At 53.9% G+C, this 16,849-nt stretch overlaps 1 protein-coding gene across 1 annotated transcript in view; it reads right to left on the reverse strand.

Annotated features, from left to right (window-relative positions):
• DCHS1 (dachsous cadherin-related 1) overlaps positions 1-16,849 on the reverse strand; it is a 54,047-nt gene that overhangs the window by 26,383 nt on the left and 10,815 nt on the right. The window contains exons 2-4 of the mRNA XM_054974211.1: positions 2,935-3,123; positions 2,351-2,582; positions 1,849-2,085 (exon numbers count right to left, since the gene is read on the reverse strand). Of these exons, the coding sequence (XP_054830186.1) occupies positions 1,849-2,085; positions 2,351-2,582; positions 2,935-3,123 (658 nt within the window). The remainder of the gene's footprint in view (positions 1-1,848; positions 2,086-2,350; positions 2,583-2,934; positions 3,124-16,849) is intronic.

Raw genomic sequence — 16,849 nt, forward strand, 5'->3', positions numbered from 1 at the left:
TTCAGCAATAAAATAACTTCCCTTATTTTGCACCACTGGCCTTCTGCTTGTTTTCTCATTAAAACAGGGTTGAGGCAGATTCACGGAGAAGAGGCCCATCCATGGCTACTAGCCACGGTGCAGAAAAGGGGCCGCTGCACTCCGAGGCAGCGAACCTCCGCAGGCCAGCAACAGGGGCAGTGTCAGGAGAGGGCCTTGGCCTCTTGGGCCTTTTGGTCGGGCCCTCCGGGACCCCTGCTTGACCCCTGGCCTGATCCGCAAGGCTCTTATGTGAAAAGGGGTCTAGAGAGAATCCAGGCAATTAGGGGCCAGTGAGCCTCACATCTGCCCCAAGCAAAGGAGAGACTGTAATCCGAGGACAGGGTTATTAGGGAACAGGTTAACAAGCCAGTGTGTAAGGACTGTCTGGAAGACTTCGTATACTTGGGCTTCCAAAAGGCTTCGTCAAGATACTTCAGCAAAGACTTCTGGTCTTTGCAAGCTCCGCGGTCCTGGGATAAGTGGAGGGGTCCTCTTATGGATTCAACAACAGGAAGCAGAAGTGGAGTAAGTGGGCAGTTCTCACAACGGAGGGAAGTGAGTGGTGCCCCCCCCCCAAGGATTGATACCGGGACCAGTGCTTTTAAATCTGGAAGGGGGTGAACCGTGTAGTGGTCAAGTTTGCCAATAGTATCAAAGTGGATTGTGAAGAGTGCCAGGAAGTGCTCTAAACTAGGCGAGCGGGCAGCCACCTGGCAGATGAAGTTCAGTGTCTGTCAGTCTAAGGTGATGCATGCCGATTTCAGATATAGGCAGATATAGGCAGAGGGACTCTGAACAGGCCAAGACTGAAAGAGACCTTGGGGTTGTAGTGGAAAGACTGATGAAAATGTCAATCCAGAGAGCAGCAGCAACGGAAAAGGCAAATTCCAGGCTAGGAGTTACTAGGAAAGGGGCAGCCAATTTTGTAATGCCCTTGTGGGAACATACAGGACGGCCTTATTTGGAACACGATGTGCAGTTCCAGGCACCGTACCTCAAAAAGGACATCAGAACTGGAAACTGTGCAGAAGACAGCAACCAAGATGATAAAGGGGTCGAGGTAGCTATGAGGAAAGGCTGAGGGGTTTGCTCTCCCATTCCGTGCAGCCTCGCTTACTCCATCCGGATCTACTCATGATCTGCTGGGGAAGTTGCCTCTCTGTGCCTCTCTACCGTCCTGCATCACCCACCCTGTATCTTGATTGGTTGGTTCCTTTTCCCTGAGGGGAGTCTCCACGGGCTAGGCCGACATTGTGGAGGGAGAATTTTCCTTTCTGAGCCCCACATTTCACAAACATGAGGAAAACAAAGGAGAAGAAAGTTATTTCTGTAGTTCTGGTCTTTGGTTTGGTCACAGGAACCAAAAACTGATGCTCAAAGGCGGAGAGAGATCAGATTCCCAAGCATCCCCCTAATCAGTGTGCAACTGGCACACCGCGGCCCCAGCCTTAGAGGAATCCCTGAAACAGCATGCTGCAGGAACAGAGCTTGGGGGTGAGGACCAGTGGGGTAAGTCACGGGTGGGCCTTGAGGATTCTTTAAGAGCCCTGCTACCTTTCCTCCCGCGGTGCCTAGACTGCCACTGAGCTGTCTACTTGTCCCAATTGGGAAGCAAAATCCAGGTCCCCAGGGACGTTGGCTCTTTGCCCAAGTATTGCTCAAGCTTTTGACTGAAGGAAAGATCGTAGAATCATAGGATCTGAAGGTACCTCCAGGGTCATCTAGTCCAACCCCCCGCACAATGCAGGACATTCACAACTCCCCCCCCACCTCACCCCCCCCCCCCAAGAGACACTCTTGGTGCAAGAAATGCCCTTGGCATTATACCTGGGGGGTTGTGGGCATAGATGGCTCCAATGCTGCTGCCTGGCCGGGTGTCTTCTGGGATTGTGAAGTAGTACTGAGTCTGTTCAAAGCTTGGAGGGGAGACGGTGCCAGCAACAATGCTGATATTGATGTGAGCATTGGGTTGGGCAGCCAGTCCCCCTCCATCCTGGGCTGCAATCTCCAGGTGCACCAAGGTGTTGGCTTTGCCGGTCAGACTCCGCAGCAAAGATATGGCGCCTGCAGTGAAAGAGGGAGGGTGGGCAGGGTGGCACGTGGGTGCTGCAGACAGGGCCTTACTCCACTTCCCGCAAGGAAGGGGGCAGCCCACGCTGCAGGAGCTGGGCACAGAAGCTGCCGCCCACTGAGGCTGTCCGGAAAGGGAAGTAGGGAGGGGGGTTCATGCCCAGACTGCTTTGCCTCCCCCACAGCCGGCCCCTTCCTGCCTGGGCCCCGGGAGCCCAGGCAACCCCCCCCCCCCCTCACCCATCCCCAGTTTTCTTACCTGTGTCTGGATTTATGGCAAAGAGTGGCGGGGTGTTGCCAGCGGCGATCTGGTACGTCACACGCCCATACAGCCCTTCGTCCTTGTCATGGGCACTGACCCGGAGCACAGCAGAGCCCAGCTGACTCTGGGTGCTGATGCTGGTAGCATACTCCAGTGGGTAGAAAGCCGGCGCGTTGTCATTGATGTCTTCCAGAAAGACCTTGATGTATGCCATGGAGCTCAGCCCCCCCTGGAGAGGGAGCGAGGAGAGCCTCAGCACCAAGCTGCCTGGCAGTACCATGCCTGTGGCCGGCAGGCAAGGAAAGCAAGGGCCTTCCCTTCTGGCCCCTCGCCGGGCAAGCAGGCCTCTGCCACCATCCGGTCTGGGTCCCCGAACAGAGGCCTGAGCCAGCAGCCTTGGCCCGTGAGGTCTTCCAAAGGGAAGCAGGTGCCACGCTCATCCCTGGGAGCTGAGCTTCGTTAGGGGCTGGCTGGAGAGTCTGCTGCAAGCAGCCTCCTTTACCCCGCTGGTGGCGGCCTTGGCCCGTGAGGGCTCTCTAGTGTGCTGCTGGCCAGACGGCTTGTGGGGGGGGGCTGCTTACCCCATCAACAGCGGTGACAGTGAAGTCGTAGGCAGCGAGGCCTGCATCCCGGTCCAGGTCCCCAGCGGTGCAGAGCTGCCCTGTCTCCTCTCCAAGGCTGAATGCCGAAGGGGCAGCGCTGCTGATGCCCGTGCCCAGCGAGTAAGAGACGGTGCCCAAGGAGCCGCTGTCAGCATCCGTAGCCACAACCTGCAGGTCAGAAGGGGGAAGCAGCCCTCTAAGGCTCACCGGCACACCCACCCGCCCGGGCTCCTCCGGGCACTGGCAGGATCCAGGAAGGCAACCCCATTACTGGCCTTTTCTTCCCTTCAGGCTAACCCCTGGCCACACGCTGCCCCTCCACCTGACTCACCCCCTTCCTACCATCCGGCAGTCAAATGAGCCTCTCTGTGCCTGTGCCACCCTCTTCCTCATGCCAGGCTTGTAGTGAGTGCCCAGACACCCAGCACTGGGCTGCTGCTTCAGAGGGACAGAGAGGGGGCTGCCTTCCCAAGTGCTGCCCCACTGCAAGGCTGGGAACTGTGCCCAGTGAGGAGTGCTAGGCTTCTGCGGAGGGTTGGCTCCCCCCAGGGGGACGCTGCCTGCCCCCATCTGGAAGCAATGAGATGGGTGGAGCTGCAAATGACAAGGAGCCGTTCGGGGAAGTGGGGGCCTCAGTGCCCCCCAGCAAAAGCAGGCCATAAATGACAGGCAGGGGTTCCTGGACTTCTCCTGCCCAACACCCTTCAGCCCCATCTCAGCCCACACCAAACTCTCCGCCCCACGGCAGCTCCTTCCCCTGCCACCCATCCATGTGGAGCTGCAGAGCAGCATGTTATTGTATTCCCAGTGAGTCTTGTCTCTTGATGATATGACCAGACCACGAGAGCCTCAGTTGCATCATTTTGGCTTCCAGGGAGAATTCCGTCCTGATTTGATCTGGAACCCACTTCTTTGTCTTTTTGGCCATCCACGGTATCCACAAAACTCTCCTCCAGCACCACATTTAATAGTAATAACAACTGCACTTATGTGCCGCTCTTCTAGACAAGTTAGTGCCCCGTGCAGAGCAGTGAACAAAACCAGTGTATTATTATTATTCCCACAATGCAGCTGGGGAGCTGCTGGGGCTGAGAGGAGGGGCTGACCCAGGGCCACCTGCAGAGCTCATGGCAGGAGTGGGATTCGAACCGGCAGAGAGCTGATTTGTAGCCTAACCACTATGCTCGAGCAGCTCTGCAACTCTTGCCTGCTTTCTTCATCGTCCAGCTTTCACACCCATACATAGGCTGCCTCCACACATGTTGGATAATGCACTTTCAATGCTCTTTGATGATCATTTGCAACTGGGTTTTCGTGTGCGAAACACAAAATCCACTTCTAAAGGGTAACTAGAAGCGCACTGAAAGTGCATTATCCAACGTGTGCGGAAAGGGCCATAGCGAGGGGAATACCACAGCACGAATTATCTCGTCCCCAACGACAATTCATTATCCTTGAGGCTCTTCTCCAGCTCCTTCATGGCTGCCCTTCCAAGTCTCAATCACTTCCTGATTTCTTGCTCTCTCTTTTGGCTGACGACTAAACCAAGGAATAGAAAATCTTCAACAATGGGCTTTAATGTCAACCTTGAAACTGCGCAATTGCTCAGTAGTCATTACTTTTGTGTCCTTTATATTTAGCTGCAATCTTACTTTGGCACTGTCCACCTTAACCTTCGCCAGTAGTCATTTCAAGTAGGCGAGGAGCAGCAGCCAAAGAGCTCTGCAGGGCAAAACTGGTGGGGAAATAGTGTGTGTGTGTGTGTGTGTGTGTGTGTGTGGGGAGGGGGGGGATTGTAGGCTAAAACTGCCTTTCCCCAGAGATGCTGCTCCAATCAGAGAGGCATCTGCATTTTGTTTAAGAAGAACAGCTTTACTGATCTCCCACATCTTCGGCCATTTGGTGATGAGATGCTCAGAAGGGGAAATTCTCCACCAGAGTTCCCGTTTCTGCACTTGTGCAGTAAGACCACAAAGCTATATATGAGAGCTAGGGTAGCTAGCTAGAGCTAGAGCTAGGGCAAGAATAGCACCTGGAAACGCCATTTTCAAACTGCTGAGAGCTCTCTCCAAGCATGCACGCATACAGACCCAAAGTGCCCAACTGTCAGGTCCAGAATCCTGCTGGCTGGGATGCCAGTAAGAATCTCCACGTCGTGCCTTTTCTTAGGACCAGCCAATCAGACATAGAACATAGTGCCGGCTTTCAAGCAGTGACGATGGGCATATATCCCTGGGAGACCTACGGCATACGTGCGCTCGGCCTCACGGAGACAGTGGGTGAGAATGGCTGCTGCTGGGTAAGGTGGGGCAGGATGGCCCCCGTCAGCTTTGTGGGCAGGGCAAAGGCCGGTCTTCCGGGCACAGCCTGCCCCTGTGCTTCCCGGCTGAGTTCGTGCGTGGGGAGGGCCCGCGGGGAAACCGTTCTCATGCCACACGGCACTGTGCTGTCCCCAAGCCCCACAGCCACACTCTCCCTGTCATCGTTTAGCCTACAACCGCGGCCTAAGGGCCCCCTGCTGCAATGACAGCAGCCCCTCCCCTCCTCAGGCCAGGCCAGGCCGTCTTCTGAGCCTCACAAGAGGCTGGCACCAGCAGGGACTTTGTCAGAGCAGAGAGCAGCTTGGCTGAGAGGGGATTCTCACACACACACACACACACACACAAATCCAACCCCTCCACCAGCCATTTTTCCATACCAATTCTTATAACAACAACAACAACAACATTCGATTTATATACTGCCCTTCAAGACAACTTAATGCCCACTCAGAGCATTTTACAAAGTGTGTCATTATTATCCCCACAACAACAAACACCCTGTGAAGGGGTGAGGCTGAGAGAGCTCTGAGAGAGCTGTGACTGACCCAAGGCCACCCAGCTGGCTGCAAGCGGAGGAGTGGGGAATCAAACCCGGCTCTCCAGATTAGAGTCCCGCCACTCTTAACCACGACACCAAACTGGCTCTCTATTCTTGAGAGGGATAGGCAGCAGGAGACTGACGGGGAGGGGGCTGCCCCACACCGAGACTGTCATGGGAAAGCAGGCCTGCCGGGCCAGGGCTGGGGAGGCCTTTCTGCCGTGTGGTTTCCTTCTCCACACTGCCTGCCTAGCCTTGCTCCCAGGCCCCGCCCGTATGGCAGACCGCCCAGCAGGCCCTGCTCTGCAGATGTGCATGAAGCCCAACATCTGGCTTTGGTTCAGGCCAGGAATGAGTGGAGCCCTGGCGCCAGTGTGGTCAGCGATCCCACGCACACTCCCTGCCAGGCGTGCTGCGCAGCCGCCCTCTTTTGCCTGGCACAGCTGTCAAGCAGCTAAACTCAGCTCAAGAGCAGCCAGCCCAGCTATTTCAGGAAATTATTGTTTCCCACTCCCAGGCTGCAGGTCTCCCGGGTCAGCTGGGAGCGGAGGCTGGCCTGCACGGGCCGGGTCAGGAGAGCAAGGCTCCTCGGGGAACTCACTAGTAGCGGTACGCCAAACAGCCCAGCCAGGCTTGGACAGCTGGAAACTAAACTTCTGCATCCCATCAGTGTCTGTCTCTCAAACACACACACACACACACACACACCCCTCAAGCACAGGAGAAGCAAGCGCTCGAGTCCCACATTCTGCTGTGACCTCCAGCACAGTTCCTCAGGACCAGGCACAGATACCTGCTGCAGAGGCAGGATGAATGCTAGGGAAGTGGACTTGGGAAAAGAGATGGAGGAAGGCTTCTTTGCTCACCGCTGGCACAAATCCTGCTCTTCCTTCCTATGCTGTGTTGCACTCACAAGGCCAGCTGTGCTACGGCAGCTCCAGGCATTCGTGCTGGGCAGCTACCATCAGGAGGCCCAAAAGGAGGCAGGGGGAAGGAAAGAAGGAAAAAGAAGACGCCCACAAACAGTGGGAGGCACAACTCGGGAGGAGCTCCGTGGGCAGCTCCTGCCACCACTCTGCCACCCCAACGATCCTGAGAGCTCTACAGCCAAACACAACCATGCATGAGGCAGGCGGCAGCTGTTGGGGGAGGACACATCCAGTTACTCCCCTCCCCGTGGCTTACAGCTGCATCGCTGACAGACGTCTGGGCGAGAACCAAGAATGGGCAGAAACCCCACGGGAAACAGTCTCTCTGGGGAACACGGGGCTGCATCAAGATGCCCATGTTTTCTATCCACCCCACGGCAATTTTATGTTGTAAGCCGCCATGAGTCAGGGAGGGAGGGATATAAATTGAACAAAATAAATAAATGAAATGTAAAGCTCTACCTGTGTAACAGAAGAAGTTAAGATTGCCTCTACGTTCTCAGAGCAAAATCTTCTTTGATCTATTTTTCCCCCATAGTTCAAGAGGAGGCAATAGGAAGGGCTTGGTCATGGTGAACATGAACTGTAATCGAGCAACTATGGGTATAATATATATTGGATCCAGCACTGCTAGCCCGGAGGATGGCCCCCCACCTTGACATGGCTGATCTGGCCACCTGGATTCATGCCACAGTAACATCAAGACCTGGCTACTGTAATGCGCTCTACAGAAGTCTCCCCTTAAAATCAACTTGGAGACTCCAGTTGCTGCAGAATGCCAGAGCTCAATTATTACCAGAAGACACATGGTTAGGGTTTCCGGTTCCCACAGGCTACTGTTGGAAGGGGGGGGTGGTACTCACCGGAGCCATGCTCTTTGCACACACCTTCCTGGCCTTGGCCGAATGACATCACTTCCGGAAACGAAGTCATCACGCCTGCCATGCGAGTGCTCCCACGCTTTGAGCAGGACTGATTCTTTGAGAATCGGCCCCACACAAAGTGTGGGAGCATTCCCACGGCAGTCACACATGACCCCAGGAGTGAGGGCGCTGCGCGTTTGTCCAGGTTGTCTGCTGGTGGTGGGGGATCATGGGGCAGCTTGCCACCTCCCAGTGACTGCCAGTGACTGGCGGGCACTGAGGGGATTTGCTGGGAGTTTCCCAGCCATTAGCGGACACCTGGGAACCCTATACGTGGTGAATGCATATCGCTCCTGTGCCGGAACAGGGCTTTTCCTCCCACGGGTAGACCCCGCTCTGCCTACCCCTCCCTTTCTGCCTCTGGCCAGGCACCTGGAGGGGCCGTCTCCCTTCCCTGTCTCCGGGTATTTGCTGCCACCACTGTCCCTCTATGGGGTCCTGGTTAGGCGGGACAGCCTCCTAACCCCCCTCCTCTGCTAGTGGGCCCAAGCGGTTGGGGGACTATGTGGAACAGAAGAGCTTTCCTCCGTCATCAATTCCAAAACTCATTTATTCAACTGCTAACTGTACACAGGTAAATAAACGGAAGGACTAATAAAACCTACACCGAGACCCCTCCTCTCTCTCCCTCATGCCCTAATTGGATGTTGTGTAGGGCAGGCCCAGTCCTTTGACACCTGGGGTCACACTAGATCTCCCTCTCTCTCCCTCCCCTCCCCTCTCCAGCCACCAACTGTCCACTTCCCACTCCCACTGACTGACTCTCTCTCCCTCCAATCCCCTTCCACTCCAGAACTGGCCCCTCCCCTCGGCAGCCCCTAGAAAGGGAACGCCAGAAACCACCAGGGGCGGCGTTCCTCCACAGCTCCCATTCCGCAGCTACTCCATGAGCTGCCCCTCAGTTACCAGGCTCTGTTCAAGGCTACCATATACGAAGCCCCTCACGGTCTCTCTGCCCATGCTCCTCCAGGGCAGCATCGCTCATCTGAACTGGGGGGCCTTCTTCAGGTGCTGCCCGGCAAGGGAGCAAAATCAACAACTGTCTGGACACCGGCCTACTCTGTGGGGGCCCCCACCTTATGGAACGAACGGGCCTGCCCCTTGAGGTCAGGAAAGCTCCCACTCCCCTGGCCCTCCACAAACTATGCAAAACTGAAGTATTTGGGGGGCCTTTCTCACGCAGATAAGAGGGCTGTACTGCTACAAAACGGTTCAGAAAGGTTCTTTGGTAAAGGGTCAAACTGCTATCCAACTGCCATCTGCTATCTAGTACCTTTTTGCACTGTTTACGGAATGCCCCAGCTGTAGATCATATTGACTTACACAATGTAATCCACCTTGAGTCTCACTGAGAAAGACGGACTGTAAAGAACATAAATAAAACCAATAAATAAAGGCTTGGCCACGGTGAACGTGAACTGAAGTCTCGCGACTCCCAGCATCTCCTCTCCTGTGTCGCCAGCGTCATTTTAAACAGCAAAACTGTCCCTGGGCAAAACTGCCCCTGGGCAAGCAGGGACTCGGTGTGCTGGACGGCATCCCAGAGATATAAATGTGGGGGATTATCTTGGGACTGAAGTACCAGGAAGGAGGGCTGGGATCGGGAGGGGTGGCCTACGGGGAGAGGCGGGGGCCTTGCACAGCATGCCAGGGATGTCCAGCGGGGGCCTGCAGAAGATCCCGCCTCTGTCTAAACGAGGCGGCAGCGGCCCAGGAGCCTAGACGATCCTTCCGGGTAGAAGAACAGTGGACCGCCCAAGGCTGCCTCTTCCACCCAGCCCAAGCGAGCCTCTCCAGGGCCTCAGGCAAAGAACGATCTTGCTCAGCTCCTGCCACCCAGCATGCTCAGACTGGAGGTGCCGGGGCAGGACCCCCGGGGGGGGGGCGGGCTTTCTGCTTAAAAGTATGTGGTCCATCCCTGAGCCATCCCCTTTCCCTGCAGAGAGAAAGAAAACCATAAAGGCTGCATGCACAGAGTGCGTGCACACACTCCCCCACCCCCACACACACACGCAATAGGAAGTCAACACAGATTCCATCACCGCTTTGCTATAGTTCCAGACCATTGTAGGACTGCTGGTCCCCCCCTTGTTTCTGCCCACCACTTTTCCTGCCTCAACGATCTTCTGGAGTTCTTTGAGCATGTTAACAAGCCTGTGGGTAAGACCCATCCAGTAGACACCGTATAGTTGGGATTTCCAAAGGCTTTTGTCAAGATACTTCACCAAAGACTCCTGGGCAAGTTCAGCGGTCCTGGCGTAAGTGGAGGGTCCCTCTTATGGATTCAACTACAGGAAGCAGAAGTGGAATAAGTGGGCAGTTCCTGCAATGGAGGGAAGTGAGCAGTGAGGTCTTACAAGGACCACTACTGAGGAGGGCCTGTGCTGTTTAATCCGTTCATAAATTATTCGGAATTGGGGATGAGCAGTGGAGCGGCCAAGTGAAAACCAAGTCAGATTGTGAAGAACTACAAGAAAATCTCTCTAAATTGGGTGTCTGGGAACATGAATTTTAATATGTGTAAGTGTAAGGTGATACACACTGGAATTAAAAAGCCTACCTTTAAATATCTGTAATGGGTCTGAACAGGGCGAGACTGAGATTGAAAGAGATCTTGTGGTTGCAACAGAAAACTTGATGAAAACGTCAACTCAGCGTGCAACAGGAGTGAAAAGGGCAAGCTCGAGGCTGGAGATTATTAGGAGACTGAAAATAAAGCAGCCAATATTGAAATTGGGTTTAAACTACGTGTGGCCTCATTTGGAATACTGTGGGCCATTCTGGTCACCGTATCCCAAAAAAGATATTGCAGAAAAAGTACTGGTGAGGGCAACCAAGAAGATTAAGGTTATCAGGAAAGGCTGAAGATTTTGGACTTTTTAGTCTAGAAAAAAGATGACTCCTGGGGCACATGATAGAGGTTTATAAAGTTATGCACAGGGGTGGGGGGGGGGAGGCAATTTTTTTCTCCCTTTCCCAAAATACAAGAACTTGGAGGCATCCAGAGATCAGCAGTAGATTCAGGACAGACCAAAGGAAATATTTCTTTACACGATGAGTAAATAAATTGTGGGACTTGCTGCCAGACTTACAGCTTTAAAAGAGATCAGTAAGAGTAATGGTGGAGAGACTGATCAGTAGCTACTAACCATGGTAACTAAAGGGAACCTCCGCATGCAGACACAGCAAACCGCCGATTACCAGTGCAAAGACCAGAGATGTGAACGCCTGGAAAAAATAACTGGAAAAATTCCCTGAGGACTTTTTTCTAATCCCCCGCTGGATCAATCAGAGAAGCTCTGAAAAGCAACTCCTGGGCAATATTTTCTCTTTCGGAATGAGGGACGGGGGTTTTTTCTCATTCAAAATGTATGATATGAAAACATCTGAGGATTTTTTCAATTTGTCTAGTGCAAAATTGATAAATCTAGGGGAAACTTGAAAAAAAAACATGAAATAATTTCTCTTTCAATATGAGTAAAATGTTTTTTAAAACAAGGGTTTTTTACCCTCTCCCAACGTATAGCATGAAAAAGTCTAAAACTCGGTTCCATTTTTCCAAAGGAAAAACTGGGAAATTTGGGGGAGCATTGAATAAAACTCTTTATTTTTTCCGTTTTGGAATTAGTGAAATGTACTCGTTCAAAATGGGTACTATGAAGAGTTATATAGTTCACAATCTACAGCATGAGGCAATAGCCCTATCAACACAGTCCTGGGCAATGCCATGGAAGCGGACTAGGAACCATGCCAGCATGTCTCAGACTAAGGCCACCGCAACCCTCCCCTCTCATGACGGCACAGCGGCCTGGGTCCCCACTGGCAGGCGGAGCGTGAATTAGTAAAGCTCCTAAGCTGTATCAGCTGGAACGCCCCCAGCAGTGGCAGAACGTTACACCATGAAAAACGACGGTATATGCCACAGGTGCCCATAATTGCATGGAGAAAGTCAATCCCTCTGCCCACCCCCACCCCCCATGCCTGGCTCTGCCCACGTGGCCCAGCAGAGCAGAGGAATCATAGAATCATAGGGTTGGAAGGGACCTCTAGGGTCATCTAGTTCAACCCTCTGCACAATGCAGGGAATTCACAACTCCCCCCCCCCCCGACTGCCCCAGTGACCCCCCCACTCCATGCCCAGAAGATGGCAAAACTCCATCAGGATCCCTAGCCAAACTGGCCTGGGGAAAATTGCTACCTGACCCCAAGGTGGCAATCGGCCTTACCCTGGGCATCTAAGAAGGAGCCAGGAGAACTAAGCACTGATGCAACCCTTCCTGCCCTCCCCCTCATGATCTGCCCAGGTTCATAGAATCAGTATTGCTGTCAGGTGGCCATCTAGCCTCTGCTTAGAAATCTCCAAAGAAGGAGAGCCCACCACCTCCCGAGGAAGCCTGTTCCACTGAGGGAACCACTCTCGCTGCCAGGAAGTTCTTCCTAATGTTAACCCGAAAGCTATTTTAATTCAATTTCAAAAAGTTGGTTCAGGTCCGACCTTCTGGGGATGCTGACTCCTGCAGGGACAATCCACTCAGGTCTCTGCAGGGGCCAAGCCCCCTTCCCTGCACCCAATCAGCTCTCCAGGCATCCTCCATAACCTCTGGCAAGGCGCCCACAATCCCAAGTAGGTGGGAAGGTGGCCAGAGGCTCTGCTCGAGAGCCCCCTGCTGTGAGGATTTAGTGCATGAGGCAGTAGAGAGTGCTCACAGTGGCAGGGCAAGAGCACACAGAGGGAACTTAGAGAAATTCAGGGCACACCTCACACTCTCATGTGGGTGAAAAGGCACGACCACAAGTTCTAACTACCACCACCAGGGCTCATTTCGAGGGGGAACGCACTGGAACGGCATTCCGGCAGTTCCCCCAAGTCAGGTGGCCCCACCCACCTGACTTTAGGGCCGTTTAGGCCTTGATTGGGGCCAAAATGGCCCAAATATCGGCCAAAACACCTGGAACTGGATCACTGCTGGGCGGGGGAACCTTCCCCCACCCAGCACTGACCCGATCCCGGCCGTTTCGTCCCCGATCCTGGCCAAAACCGGGCCATTTTCGGCCATTTTGGGCTTGTTTTGGCCAGGATAAGGGCCGAAATGGCCCAGATCTGGGCTGAAACAGCCAGGACTGGGTTGGTGCTGGGTGGGGGAAGCCTCCCCTGCCCAGCACCAACCCGGTCCTGGCCATTTCGGCCAGATCGTGGCCAAAACAGGACCCAAATGGCCATTTTCGGCCATTTTTGGGGCCCAAACAGCCCAGATCGGGTCGGTGCCGGGCAAGGGAAGCTCCCTTGCGATGACAGGCATGTGGCCCCTTGACAGTCTCCCTCACAGGATCAGAGCTCCAAGCAGCCATGGGAGCAGAACAGCTAGATGCAGACGACCAGCCACTTCCTGTTGAAGGAGCATCCCTCATCTGGTTGCTGGCAGCACCTATGACGATGGGGCTACTACTGCTGCCCCTGGCCACGGACACCCTCCCAGAACGTGGCAGACCTGGCTGTGGCTTGTGCGAGGCCCAGCCCCTCATCGCATATGTGCCTCTTTCAGGCAGGTCACAATCCATCAGGGAGGCCATGGAGCATGGCTGTTCCAGCCCCCCCCCAGTGATTCTTCTCAGATGCCATCAGAGCCTGGCTCATGGAGCCACTCCCCAGGAAGCCTGTGACTCAACCCTGCTCCTGAGAAGGCAGCATGAGGAGTGGCGCTTAGTCCCGACTGCTGCACAAACAGGTATAGCTCCCATTCCAGCTTAGGGGAGTTGGCAGCACATGGCCAGACATCTTCTGCACTTTCGGCAGTTCAATAAAGTCTGTGTCAAACAATGATTCCCTTCCCGCCTGTCCGCCTGCAGCTGTCAGCAGCTCCCGCTACCCCGACTCCTCCCTGGGCCAGCCCACAGCACTTCTCTGGATCTCTGGGGATGGTCCCTGGCCGAGGGCACCGGGGAAGCAGAAGCCCCAGGGATCCACCAGGCGCCTCTGCCCCTTGGGACGGCTCAGCCACCAAATGGAGTGGGGGTCCATTGATGCCGTGGGGACTGCCACGTGCCACTTTCCTCCTGCCCAGGCCCCTTTTGCATGCTGGTGTGAAGACGGGGGGTGGGATGGGAACCTCCACCTGTGCTGCTGGGGCCTGAGACGCTTGGCAGACGGCTGTCGTGTCCAGGGGCAGGGCTGCCAGGATGACCGCCCCCCATCCCCCAGGGGCCATCATGGGGTTCTTCTCTTCTCCAATGAAAGCAGAGGTCTGGATAGGTGGCACGACAAGGGTCCAGCTACCCAGGCCACATGGGATAGCTAGGTGCCCCCAGCAGAGCCATGCCTGCTTGGACCACTGTGGGGCCTGCCACCCCAAAACCAGGGCTCCTTCCTATGGATAGCTTTCCCCCACCCACGCGCCTCCATGCAAGTGCTGTGACCATGCCATGGGGGCATGTGGTCCCTAGCTTCCTGCTCTCTGGCGGGGGGGGGGCAGAGGTGTTGGTGGGCAGTGGAGATCGTAACCCGCACATTGGCTGTGCCTCTGGCTTGCCACCTGCTCACCAGCATGGCCACTGGGGATGCTGAAGGGGTTGCTGGGGGAATAGCAGGGCGTGTGCTCCTGGCTGTGGCCTTCCTGGGCTCGCCCCTGGTGTAGCCTTCCTGTAATAGTACTGAGGGAACAGATGAGTTATGCCACAGGAACCTGGGTGCATGGCCGCCGCTGGCAGAGCGGGCATCATAGAATCATAGAGTTGAAAGGGGCCATACAGACCATCTAGTCCAACCCCCTGCCAAGTGCAGGATCAGCCTAAAGCATCTCTGACAAGTATTCGTCCAGCCTCTTCTTGAAAACTGCCAGTGAGGGGGAGCTCGCCACCTCCCTAGGCAGCTGATTCCACTTTTGAACTACTCTGACCGGGAAAAAGTTTTTCCTAATATCCAGCTGGTACCTTTGTGCATGTAATTTAAGTCCATTGCTTTGGGTCCTACCCTCTGCTGCCAACTGGAACAGCTCCTTGCCCCCCTCCAAATGACAGCCTTTCAAATATTTAAAGAGAGCAATCATGTCCCCCCTCAACCTCCTCTTCTCCAAACTAAACATTCCCAAGGCCCTCAGCCTTTCCTCGTAGGGCTCAGTCTCCAGACCCCTGATCATCCTCGTCGCTCTCCTCTGCACCCTCTCGATTTTGGCCACATCCTTTTTGAAGTGAGGCCTCCAGAACTGCACACAATACTCCAGGTGTGGCCTGACCAAGGCAGTATAGAGAGGGGCTATGACCTCCTGCGATTTCGACGCTATGGCCCCTTTGATACAACCCAAGATTGAATTAGCCTTTTTTGCCACCGCATCACACTGACTGCTCATATTCAGTTTACAGTCCATTCTTACCCCAAGATCCCTTTCACATATACTACTGCCCAGAAGTGTATCCCCCATCCAATATTTGTGCTTCCCATTTTTGTGGCCCAGATGTAATACTGTGCACTTGTCTTTGTTGAATTGCATCCTATTCACAGCTGCCCACTTCTCCAGAGTATTCAGGTCTTGTTGAATTTTAATTCTATCTTCTTGGGCGTTTGCTACCCCTCCCAATTTGGTATCATCAGCAAATTTAATGAGCAGCCCTTCCACTCCTTCATCCAGATCATTGATAAAAATATTGAAAAGTACCGGGCCCAAAACCGAGCCCTGCGGCACCCCACTGGACACCTCCCTCCAATCTGATGAAACGCCATTGACCACCACTCTTTGAGTGTGGTCCTCCAACCAGTTCCCTATCCACCGAACTGTCCTATAGTCCAGTCCACAGTCTTCCAGTTTGCCCATCAGAATGTCATGGGGGACCTTATCAAAGGCTTTACTGAAATCCAGATAAATCACGTCAACAGAGTTCTCCCAATCCAGTAAGCTGGTCACTCGATCAAAGAAGGAAACCAGGTTGGTCTGGCAAGATCTGTTTGGAACAAAACCATGCTGACTTCCCCGGATCACTGAGCGGTCCTTCATATGCTTACAGATTGATCCCTTTAAAATCTGTTCTAATATGTTTCCAGCAACAGAAGTCAGACTGACCGGCCTGTAGTTTCCCGGGTCATCCTTCCTCCCTTTCTTACAGATTGGGATAACATTCACTCTTCTCCAATCTTGTGGCACATCCCCAGTCCTCCAGGAGGCCTTGAAGATGATGGACAGGGGTTCTGCAAGTTCTCTGGAAAGTTCTTTCAGCACTCTTGGATGCACCCCATCCGGCCCAGGGGATTTGTATTCATCCAGTGCAGCCAGGTGCCTCTCCACAACCTCTCTGTCAATGTCAATTAGCCACTCAGGTGTCCTGCCACATTTTCTACTATCTCTAGATGTGCCTGAGTTCTTCAGGGAGAAAACAGAGGCAAAAAAGTCATTAAGCCTGTCTGCTTTTTCTCTGTCCTGCATCAGAGTTTCTCCATCTACTCCCAACAGCGGTCCAGTTGCCTCTTTTACCTTGTGTTTGCTTCTCACATATCTGTAGAAGTTTTTCTTATTGTAGCGAGCCCTCCTGGCCAGACCCAGCTCGAACTGAGCTTTGGCCTCTCTGATGGCTGAACTGCAGTACCTAGTAACCCTCATATACTCCTCTTCAGAGGTCTGTCCTTCTCTCCATTTCCTGAACATTTCCTTTTTCTCCCTTAGCTTATTCTGGAGCTCTCTGCGCATCCACATCGGTTTCTTGGAGCCCTTACCATGTTTCCGTCTTGCTGGGATAGTGAGGGCTTGAGCTTGCAAAATTGCGTTGTAAGTTTAGGCTTGAGAGGAAAGTATGCATTTCATATATTTTAATTTCCCCACAAATTTCAGTTTTCTGGGCGGAAAGGGGCAGGATTTTCTGTGGCTTCAATACTTCTGGAAATTTTACATCTCTTCCCTGGAAGGAACAACAGGACAAGGTCTTGCCCTCTATGCGCTGTTTGCTTCGGCCTTGCAGGGCAGCTGGTTGGCCGCTGTGTGAAGCCGAATGCAGAAACAGACTGGCCACTGGCCTGACCCAACAGGGCTCCTCTTACATTTCTTTACAAGGGAGGCTGACAGGGACTGCCCCACAGCCTCCCCAGGAGCTTCATGGCAGAGAGGGGGGATCTGAGCCCAGACTAGCCTACTCAGTCTCCCAACAGTCTCCCAACTACACTGCACGAGCTCTCCCTGCTCAGAAGTTTGCAGTCTACAGAAG

The sequence above is a fragment of the Eublepharis macularius genome, chromosome 3 (genome assembly GCF_028583425.1).
Source record: "Eublepharis macularius isolate TG4126 chromosome 3, MPM_Emac_v1.0, whole genome shotgun sequence".
NCBI classification, from domain to species: Eukaryota; Metazoa; Chordata; class Lepidosauria; order Squamata; family Eublepharidae; genus Eublepharis; species Eublepharis macularius.